Source organism: Lycium ferocissimum, chromosome 5, assembly GCF_029784015.1.
Source record: "Lycium ferocissimum isolate CSIRO_LF1 chromosome 5, AGI_CSIRO_Lferr_CH_V1, whole genome shotgun sequence".
NCBI lineage: Eukaryota > Viridiplantae > Streptophyta > Magnoliopsida > Solanales > Solanaceae > Lycium > Lycium ferocissimum.
In genome coordinates this window covers 65,539,368-65,551,314 of record NC_081346.1, presented here as the reverse complement: position 1 = coordinate 65,551,314, position 11,947 = coordinate 65,539,368, and the positions used below count along the sequence as shown (strand labels likewise).

The following is an 11,947-nucleotide window of genomic DNA, read 5'->3' as shown; positions in this document are numbered from 1 at the left end:
GAGATAAAATATTCTTATTACTGAAATATAAAATTGAGCATTGGTCGCATAGGAGCTCCTGTATTGTATCTTAGAGATATAAGGAAAAAGTTTACTCACACCGGGTGTTTAGATCAGACCAATGGATATATATCATGTGTTTGAATATATATAACTATCAATTAATCATGATTAGATAGTGGACATATTCACTTCATTAAATCAGTTAACCATAGTAAATTGCATGATTTGGTGTAAATACCTGGCGTGGACAGGTATTTACTGACATATAAGGTGAGAATCAGCCCATGCTGTTTTTGTTTAATTGTTTGGCAAGTTGGCAAATACCATATATGATTGGGCACACTGCGAGGTGACTTTTTCTTAACAAAATAAGAGTACGAGCACGAAGTTATAGTGTTGCTGCTTACTTTAGGGAATTAATATTCAAGATCCAAATCTAGTTCACAATGGGTGATCAGGTTACTTATGTTAAATTGTTAGTAATAATTAACTGGGAAATTCTGGTCACAAAATCACCAAAGAATTTCTGATTATGAGAGAAATAACAAATTGAAACAATGCCGAAAATGTATAGTCGCTCATCTCCGGTTAGAGGCGTCAAATTGGCGAGTAGAGCTAAACTTGGATGGATTAAAATGGACAAAATTAATAAAGGGTTTTAACCTTTAATATATTTAGCCGCTCGGCCAAAACAATTATATCTGTTTCAATTATACATTAACTTTATATAAAATATGTACATATACATAATATACAAAAAAAAAAAATCTGATTATTATTTTGGCGAGCAGCTATACAGTGCAAAACTTTCATTAACAAACGGAGAATTTTATTTGGGCGGAGATAGGTCGTGTCAAGATGGAATAAACAACAGGAATTTATGTAGGATAACTTTCCTAAGGATCACTATTTATTTTTTGACCTTGTTAAAAGAAGTTATGCAAATAAAAAAAAACATTCCACCTTCTTCTTCCTTTTCCCTTCTTCTCATCCTTTCTCCTTCCGTTTACTTATTTGTGGACGGATTTACATGGTAATGTTCCATTAAACTTATATATAGTGTCTTCCTTAACGATTTGGATTTGTTTGGTTGGAGAAAAATGAAGAACACCATTAATATTGACGTTGTTGAAGAGGACAAGTGGATCTATTGATTTTTCAAGGTTCGGATTAAATCTAACCATTAAAAATTATTGGAATTGATATCAGAAAGTTATATATCAAATCTGAAGTTAGTTTTGATCAATTTTGCAGCAAAAGGTGTTGATGAATTTTTCACGCAGCAAGTTATGGCGACCACTAGAATATTGTGGCCTATTCTAGCGATTTGTTAGGATTTGTGGTCATAATTCCGTTGATCCGGCAGGATTTGACCACAAATCCCGATAATCCTTCAGGATTTGTGACAAGATAAGTTTTTGCCATTAATTTGAAATTCATCAAGATTTGTGCACAAATTCTTGCTATTCATCATGATTTGATTAGAAACCCTGACGATTATTGTGACAAGGCAAATTTTGTCCATCAATTTAAAATCTTTGCAATTCGCCAAGATTTTGCTAGGCAATGCTTATGCGAATCTATTCTTAAAAAAAAAAAAAAAAAAAATATATATATATATATATATATATATATATATATATATGATGGGACCAAAAACTCTTGTTTGTGCAAATCACCTAATATATAATGTATTATAGCTCAATCCGTTCAACTCTAACTAAGTTATAATTTATTTGTTTAATTATCAAACGAATAACACTTTTTTCTCTTTATTATGGATGTACTAAACTTTTGACAAGCTCTTTTATGGGTCAATTTACCCAATATTAAGCCAAATAAGTCCAACGTTAAGATGAGATGATTTGGGTTGTGCGCAAATTACCTGCGGCCATAAAAATGTATCCAGTCTAACTCGTCCGAAGTAAATCACATTTTCATGAGCTAATTTTCCACTCATATCCGGGGACAAGTGCGCAAATAGTTGTATTTAGGACTCCTATTTAAAGAATACCCGAAGCTTATAAGATTTTAATGTTTAACCGCTTAACTTATTATATAGCATCGATGGAGAAATTTAAAGAAGAGATAAACTTCAAAGTTCTTGGCCTTTGTCCTATAAGACCGAAGTTGGAAATCACAATCTGAAGTTTTAAATTTCGGATTGGAGGAGGAGGTGGAGGATTATCATTATCCATTAAATTTAAATTTTGAAATTTGAACTTGGAAGTTGGAAGAGAGAGAGAGAGAGACGAGTTTGAAATTAGACTTTGCCAAAACTTAACTCCAAACTAAAATATCTGAAGTTAGCATATTACATGTGCAGTTTAAACTTAATTAAGACATTCTGAGTCCAAAGTTATTACAGGAGTAGTGACCCCTGCTAATGCCTCTCATTCTTTTTGCCAAATCACATCCTGCCTCTCATTCTTTTTGCCAAATCACATCCTTCATTTCTCAACGTGATATCAGATTTTGCTCCTACCTCTAGTTACATCTCAAAAAAGAAAAGAAAAAAAGTTATCATAGCCACTTTGATGTTCATGTGAGAATAATAGATCACCCCACAAACGTACCACAATAGATCACATGCATGTGAAAGTTCCAATGCTGTCATGAAGAATATACTAATCTACAATTATGTCATAATATATGAACCAACCATGTAGTAATGATCACTCTCCGATCTTACTATCTTCCTCAGAAACAGTTGTCCCGTTTGTAGGAAACCTAGATACAAAAATACTCCAAGTTGACAAGTTTCTGACCTGTGTTACAAAAAACCAACTAGTGTACTTCTTACGTATGTCGGCCGTCTTGTTTTCGAGACATTGATATTCATAAACATGATAATCCCTATTTCCCACTATTTAATTGAATTGTACGAGGTTAAATCTTGCCACCCCCATCAATAAAAAGTCCATAAAACGACCAACAGTTTTCAGTTTCCATCTTCACATAATTCTTCAATTTTCTCTTCAAATGGAAAAAAACTCATTACTTATCATCACATTTTTCGTTACACTCTCATACAACGTTGCAATGGGTGGATTAATTTGTGACAATTGTGGCAAAACTCCGGTGCCATACCCGTTAAGCACGGGGCCAAATTGTGGCGATCAATCGTACAAAGTCCGGTGCAGTGGAGGGACACTATGGTTCGATTCGATGACAAATGTATCGTACGTTATTACATCCATTAGCCCACAAATCCAGAGAATGGTTGTTAAAACACCAACGCTATACCCCGATACATGTGTATTGTCCAATTTTTATTCTGACGGCCTCCAACTTGATCCAAATCTTCCTTTTAACATAACAGGAAGTAACACAATCTTGTTATTTAATTGCACGGACAACATGTTGCACTTGCAAGCACCGATAAATTGTTCTTCTACGTGTGTTTGTCACCCTTATGTGAATAAATTTCAAGAGTGGGCTGCTTGTAGGCGTCAAAATTTGTGTTGTATGTTTAGGACAGGAGGGTCACAAACTGAGTTTATGATTAGGTTGAATCCCAATGGGTGCATGGCTTACCAAAGTTTTGTAAATTTGGACATTTCTTTGCCAATTGAAAAATGGCCACAACCTGGACTGGAATTGATGTGGGAGATTCCAGATCCACCTGCTTGTAAGAAGGAAGTGGATTGTGATGTGTTGCAATTTTCAACATGTTTGGCTGATCCTAAAAATCCTGGAAAGAAGAGGTGTGCTTGCAAGTCTGGCCGATATTGGGATGCACAGGGATATTGTCAAAGTAAGTAATAACTCATACTTGATATCATTCCTTCGTTTTATTTCTGTGAACTTGTTTTATTGAGTTCGAAATTTTATATAAATAGACTTCTGAAACTCGCAATCTTAAATTTACCTTAACATCAGTGGCAGAGGTAGAAACTTGGCTACAGGTTCGATCGAATCCAAACATTGTGTTTGTGTTGAAAAAATTATTAAATTTAACTTAGTAATTATTACTTGAAGTTGTTATTCTAGAGTGCAGAACCCATAAAGTTGAAATTCTAGCTCCGTCTCAGTAGTTAACATTAAGGATAAACTGAGAAATTTAGAGTTAAATTAGTTTCACAGCTAAGATGTCATTCGTTTTGAAACAACTAAAAAAAATAATGTAACATGAAATGAAATAAGGAATTCGAGAGTACCTCTATTATTTTCTAGGAGACTTTTTCGTTTTATAGAATGATGAACAGTCTCATGCGGCCTTATCATGTTAGCTAATAGCCTAATACTATGATCATTTCAGGTGAAATCTAATTAAAAATTGTTAATTGTGTAATTTCTTTAAATTTTTCCTTCTTTTTAAGATAAGACAAGATAAGATAAATTTTTTAAGGAAAGGTTCAAAACGCATATACTTGGGCAAATCTCTTCTCGTCTTCTCCCTCCTATTGTATTGCTACTGAAATCACCAAGATTCAACTGCATGAACTTGATTGAAATTTTCATTCACGAACTTTGAAAGGTTAATTAATTAAATTTGTAGAATTGTGCCAATTAGATGGACTTAGATGGACTTCCATTTCCCTTATCCCTTCAATATTGGAAGTTGTGCTTTGAGCTATAGTAGTATTACAAAAATTAAAGTTGGGGATCCGATGGGTATAGAACATGGAACTTTTTTTGATTTACCAAGATTATGTTGCTGAATTCGACGTATACTCCTAATTTATTTCTATCTAGACACACCAATATACATTTAACGTAAGAAAAACTCAAGTATATGTGGCAATATTTGATTGGACATGAAATTCAAGGGCAAAATAATTTTTTTTTGAAACTTGTGATTTAAAATAAGACAGAGACATTTGTGGAGCTATAAATCATCTCATTAATGATAAAATGAGAAGTTTAAAGTTTAATTATTTCTAATTAAGAAAGTATGACATGCTTTTTGAGATAGATTAAAAATGAAAGTATGTCACGTAAATTAGAACGGATATACTCCCTCCGTCACAAAATACTTGTCACGTTTCACTTCTCAAAAGTCAATTTGACTAATCTCTGGTGCTAAATTGAATTACATTAATTCGATATTTTAAAATCAAAATTTAGATATTCGAAAACACGAAAAGTATCATTTTTTTGACTCTCGAGAAGCGAAATATAACTAATATTTTAGGATGGAGGGAGTAGTATATTTTTGTACTCTTTGTCAAAATTATATTGAAGTTTGAGAATTCTAGTCTAGACTTAGATTTTGACAACCAACTTAAGTACTTATTATAGCTCTACATACGTAGGGAAGTACACAACGTAGATTAAATAAATTGCAGTGAAATCTTCGAAGCAAAACAAATTTCTCAACTGGACCACATAGAGACTTTTACTCATGATATATATTCTTGGATTTCAAAAAAAAATAAAGGAAATAACTAGTTGTTCATTTGCTTCTGTACTTTAGCTTTTTCTAAAGAAGAATATAATATTAAATTCATCAAACTGGACCATCGGCTATTGTTTGGGGATTTGCCATAGATATTGTATCCTTGTTTACTAAAAGTACAATGAGAAAAATTTAATTAATTTTATGTTGATTTTATAAATGAACAAGTAATTTGAGACATATATTTTTAATAATGTGGCCAAGTAATAGGGGACGGTGAGAGTACTATCAATAGGAAAACATAAACTAAGTAAATTTTACTTACTTCCTGGCCAATCAAATATACACTACATGACTGCTGCCTAGGGAAGAATGATCATACTAACTTTCATAAATTAAACAAGAACTCATTTTCAGGCACCTGCAAATTAAGTTCAAAGCCCTGGTAAACGTTAAACATATTTAATTGAATTGACCAGGGAGCTGCACCTTTTTGGCATATTATGCGACTTAATTACTCTCTCCGGTCCAAAATAATTAATGTTTTAGCCTCAAAAAATTAGTCCACAATAATTGATGTTTCACAAAATTAAGGAAGAATTTAGGTCTCTTTTCGAAATTTGCCCTCGACACATTCTCATATCCCCATAATAATTATGTCTACCTAAAGATATAAAAAAATCATAATTAAGGGTATATAAGTTAAAACTCCTCTTAACTTTTAGAAGTTAGTGTATACCTTAATCCATGTACCCAAACTTAAAACCTCAATTATTTTGGATCGGAGGGAGCAATATTTAATACTCTCTCCGGCCCACTAATTTTTGGGGTTAGCTTAAGAAAGCTGATTAATTACACTAGTGAAAGGGTTATTTGATAGTAATATTCCCTTTTGTTAACTTTCTTAAAAGCAGAAGTAGTCAGCGTTGGGATCTGAAAAATAATTGAAAAACCCATTACATAGAAGGATAACTTTGAATAAAATTGATTAATAACCTCTTGGATTTTGAAAAATTCATTTATTTTGAACCAAGAAAAAAAAAAGTGCTAGAAATTCAGAGTGTACTATTAACAGAGTCTATGCCAAAAAAAAGGACAAAACAGAGAAGAAATACAGTTAATAAACCTAAACCCCCTTCAACTGTTGGATCATACATGTGTGGGCTAATTTGAATGTTTAAGTAGCTTCATACTTCTAACAATATTTTATCTTGCTACAGCTAATTTAATTGATTTGTTTCTTAATTTGTACAGAGTGTCGCCATGGCACAGCTTGCAAAATTCGAAGGAACAAAGCGACTCTTATTTCAGGTCTTTCTTGTTACTGCAACCACTTACTCAATTACTTTAATCTTTCCGTTAGAATTTACGTGACATAATTTGAATTGATTTAGAGTTTAAAAGGAAAAAGACTTTTACAATATATGATTTTAAACTTGTTATAACATTTGTATGATTGTAAAACTTTCGAATCTTATGACTTTAAAACTGAGTTTAACGTTTGTATGATTATAATAAAAACCTCTCTTTAAAGGTAAAATGGCTGGGAAGTATAACTTTGTTTTTAAATTTCAAAACGTGTCATTCTTTTTTAAATAAACTAAAAAATGCGCACACTTTAAACCGGAACTGAGGGGGTACTTAAACTCCTTAACTAATTCATTACACAATTTTGTCGTAGTCTACATCATTCTATCTTAATTCATCCTAACATGTTCTATCTTTCTTTTTTTCTTTTTTTTTTTTCCATTTTCAGTTGCTGTTATCTCAGTGCTTCTCATGCTCTTAGGTGGATTCCTAGTCCAAAGGCGTTACCTCATAAAAAGAAGAACTATAAGGTTACTAGTCAAAGAAAGAGAGGACATATTAAGTGCCAATACAAGTGGAAAATCAGCTAAAGTTTTCTCAGGAAAAGAAATTAAAAAATCAACCAACAATTTTGCCAAAGAAAACCTTTTAGGCTCTGGTGGATTTGGCGAAGTCTTCAAAGGCACTTTAGATGATGGAACTATAATTGCAGTCAAACGTGCAAAGCCCGGAAATGCTAAAGGCACGTTACAAGTCCTTAACGAAGTTCGAATCCTGTGCCAAGTGAACCATCGTGGCCTAGTTAGATTACTAGGTTGTTGTGTTGAGCTCGAGTTGCCTCTTTTAATTTACGAGTATGTTCCCAATGGGACGCTTTTCGAGCACCTCCACGGGTTTCGACTCCGCGAGTGGGCCCCGCTTAGTTGGTTAAGGCGTCTCATAATCGCTCAACAAACCTCCGAAGGACTCGCGTACCTCCATTCGTCGGCCGTTCCACCGATTTACCATCGTGATGTCAAGTCGAGCAATATTTTATTGGACAATAAGCTCGACGCTAAGGTTGCTGACTTTGGACTTTCTAGATTAATAGAGCTGAGCGAAAGTGAGAACACTCATATTAACACGTCCGCTCAGGGCACGTTGGGGTATCTCGATCCGGAATACTATTTGAACCTTCAATTGACGGATAGGAGTGACGTTTATAGCTTTGGAGTCGTGTTGCTTGAACTTTTGACGTCTAAAAAGGCGATTGATTTTAATCGGGACGAGGAAAATGTGAATTTGGTTGTGTACATGAAAAGGATCATGGATGGAGAGAAATTGATGGATGTGATTGACCCTTTTATCAAAGGAGGAGCAAGTAAAGTTGAACTGGAGACAATTAAGGCTGTAGGGAACTTATCAGCAGCTTGTTTAGATGAAAGGAGGCAAAACAGGCCATCAATGAAAGAAGTAGCTGATGAACTTGAGTATGTTATTGGTATTGTTACTGGTCAGGCTTCAAAAAGTTAGATATATTGTAATATTGGTAGAGTATGATCTCATCTTTGATTTTGTTCATCACTTAGTTATAAATTAGTTGCCTTGATTGAATGATTGTTATGTTGTTACATATTCAATTCACAATCTTTTTTCTACTTTGTGTGGATCTAAATTCTAAATCTGCAATGGTCTCAATCCTAATGGCTTACAGGTTTAAAGACACCAAATAGATGCGTTGATTAATAAAAAAAAAAAATCAAAAAAGACAAATGGCCCATGCAGGTCTCGAACCTGCGACCTTCGCGTTATTAGCACGACGCTCTAACCAACTGAGCTAATGGGCCTCTTTGTGCAAAGTTCTTAATATATTATATGTCTCTATATGGAATCCTACCTCACCAAAACAAATTTATTTCGAAATAAAAGAGCTTTATCTGAAACTGAAACTCCATATATTATATTTTTCCTATGTACCTTAAAGAAAAAGAAGGCGGAGAATGTATTGAGAAATTGACCAAGTTTTTAATTTTAAGTTTTCCCTTTAATTTCACATATGTTATAGTAATAAGATTGATAGGTAGCAATGAGCCAATGAACTTTTTTTTTATTGATTGAAACATGTGTAAACTGTGAGTTAACTACTACATCAAAATAAATAAAAGAAGATAAGGGCATGGTGGATATGTCAGGATGCCTCTGATATAACATATGTTATCTTTAGCAACTATTGGCATAATCCCAGATTTTTTTTAGAAAAATGAAAAAGGAAAAAAAGAGGTTATAAGAAGAGGAAGAAAAGTGAATAAATGAATGAACGAGCAAGGAAGCTTATGTTATTCAATGTAAAAATTGTTTGATAATTATAGTGACGTGATGATATTTCAGTGGTTGTGTCTTTTCTTTAATTTTTAGGGGAGGAGAAGAAAATTAATTGCGCTCTTCAACATATTCAAAAAGAGAAGACAAAAGAAAAGACAATAATGCTTCTCTTCAAATGTACCTACTTAATTCTTGATTCTCATTTTCTTATGTCTATCAAGTTTCTTGAAATGAACAACAACATTGTTTTTCACAGTTCAAAAGAAAAATACTTGTTCACACTCATGATTACTAGCAAATAACGACATTAATACATATTAATTAATCATTATTAATAAGTGTATATATAAAACACATGTTTAATGTGCTAAACAAAAAGCTACCCTTCCAGTCCCTCCCAAAAAAAAAAAAAAAAAAAAAGGAGAGAATTCGGATGGTGCTTGACTTTACACGGAGTAGAAAAATAAAGGAAAGACTTTTAAAAATTATGATCTAAAATAATCCATAGATATTTGTATGACTATGAATCATCTCACAAATCAATATTTTAAAGTTGAATTAAGTACTAAATAAAAAAAATACTCCCTCTATCCCAATTTATGTGGCACAATTAAAATTTCGAGTTTCAAACTTCTAAACTTTGACTGTGAATTCAGAGGTCATAAGAAGAGGAAGAAAAGTGAATAAATGAATGAACGAGCGACGAAGCTTATGTTAATCAATGTAAAAATTGTTTGATAATTATAGTGAAGTGATGACATTTCAGTGGTTGTTTCTTTTCTTTAATTTTTCAGGGGAGATTAATTGCAACTTTCAATATATACAAAAGAGAAGACAAAAGAAAAGAAAATATCGTTCTATTGTCTTATGTCTATATGTCAAACTAGTGATCATATTCGCACTTTGCGCGGTTATAAGTAGTAATAGTATATCTACATGATGACCAACAAACCAATAATGAATATAAATTTATACTATTCTTCTTTTCAGGGAGAAAGAAAATCCGCATAAACAACATACATTTTGAGTTAATTCACACGTTAAGGTTATTTAGAACATATATTCCTATATAATATGTAGTCACATGAAAAAGTTTTAATATTAAAGTCATAAATTTTTAAAAAATCGAAGCTTTAGGAGTCTATCATTTTTTTCATGATTCTTTAATTTCCTGTATGTATATATATATATATATATATATATATATATATATATATATATATATATATATATATATATATTGAACCTGAATAAGGGAAAAATAATGAAAAGGAGGGAAAATGGCACTTCCTTCATTTCCATGTTTGATATAGTTTGACGATTGGAATGAATTTAAGAAAAAATGACATCTTAAAATTTATGATCTTAAATATATTATAAAATTTGTATAACTATAGTACTTTCGAAATTTGTGATCTTAAAATGTAACAAATTGAAACAGAGAGAGTAAATAAATTAGTTACATAATTCCAGTGGTCACTGCTTTTTTCTTCTGCCTCTACAACCTTTAAAAATACTTGAAAAGTGATGGAGATAAAAAAAAATATATATATATATTATTAATTAGCTATATAAAGAAACAATTAAACCGTAGTAGAGAGCAAAAGAGAAAAGGTGAATGCAAGATACATGAGTTCTAGTGTTATATAGTATTCAAATATTAACAACACATCTACAGCTCATGAGCAAAAGAAAGAAGGCATCAATAGATTCACTATATATCAATCAAGATGAACATCATCTAAAAGTCATTGGTGGTTTTTTTTAATCCTAATTTCATGTTTTTCTGTATAATAAAAAAGCATAAAAAAATATGTAAAGATGAAATCTAAAGAGGAAGAAAATGATTGATAGGTAGCTTAAAATTCTGCTTATGTTAGCGTGCATTTAAAGGAACACTACAGTGGTTCCTTAGGGAGAGCTAAAGGCAAAGGCACTATAAATATGCTAATCATAAGCTTTGCCGTTTCGCACACACATCTTCAAAATATTAAATCTTATTTATCATAAAGGCTTATTTTATTGACATGAATAACAATTATGGGAGAAGTTACCGTCAGATCTCTTTATAACGACACCCGCATATAATAACATCTCTATAATAACCAACTTTTTTCGAAACCGATTTTTTATGTTATATTTTACTTCTCTATAACAGCATTTCACATATAACAACAACAACTAACTTTATAACAGTACGCTCTTTATAAAATTACCCTCATATAACAGCTATCTTCTTTTTTTTTTGGTAATATAATAATTAACTATCTTTATAAAAATTGAATAACTATGATTACCAATAATAAGTGTAGGGATTTTGACCAAATATTTGATCATTTAATACACTATTACACTAAAAAAATATTATATGATTTTCATCATTTAACGATTTTTCTCCGTTATACAAAGTGTGATTAAGTTTAGAATTTGGCAATTAAAAATAAAAATTAGATTTTATGCATCTTTTTTGCCTATAACAGCGAAATATTATTTAAATGGCAATGTTGTTATAGGTGTATAACAACCATTCTCTATAACAGCTGAAAAATTTCAGACCCAACGATGCTGTTATAAAGAGGTTTGACTGTACATAAAAAGATCATGGAGGGAGAGGATAAGTTGAGCAGGCTATCTAGAGATTTTTTTTTTGTGTGTGGAATTGTTAACATAATTTAAATGAAGAGAACGAAAGAAAAAAAAATGGGAAATTAGATAAATAGGATTCTTGAGATTCTTCAAAGAAGAGGACAGGATGTAACTTTTTTGTATAATTAAGGTAATTTGATACGAGTGATAAATATTATTAATTAATAGAGAATATATGAAGATATAGATGGGTGAATTATGGGGATGATTTTTTAAAATGAAATAATTGAGAAAAATGAAAAAAAAAAAAAAAAAAAAAGGAGAAAAAAGATAAATAGGATCCTTGGCAATAGAGAGGAGCCACATAGAATTGACTATGTCTAGCTTTATATTATATATAGATATAGA

General features: G+C 31.7%; 1 protein-coding gene and 1 non-coding gene across 2 annotated transcripts; one reads left to right on the top strand and one right to left on the bottom strand.

Moving 5' to 3' along the window:
- Positions 1-2,941: 2,941 nt before the first annotated feature.
- Positions 2,942-8,164, top strand: LOC132058478 (wall-associated receptor kinase-like 20). The gene is made up of 4 exons (XM_059450967.1): positions 2,942-3,760; positions 6,070-6,075; positions 6,599-6,664; positions 7,101-8,164. Exons 1-4 carry the CDS (start codon positions 2,986-2,988, stop codon positions 8,162-8,164), a joined length of 1,911 nt encoding a protein of 636 aa, XP_059306950.1. The 5' UTR covers positions 2,942-2,985.
- Positions 8,165-8,404: 240 nt separating this feature from the next.
- Positions 8,405-8,478, bottom strand: TRNAI-AAU (transfer RNA isoleucine (anticodon AAU)). The gene has a single exon. It is a non-coding gene; the product is annotated as a tRNA-Ile (tRNA).
- Between the last annotated feature and the right edge of the window lie 3,469 nt (positions 8,479-11,947).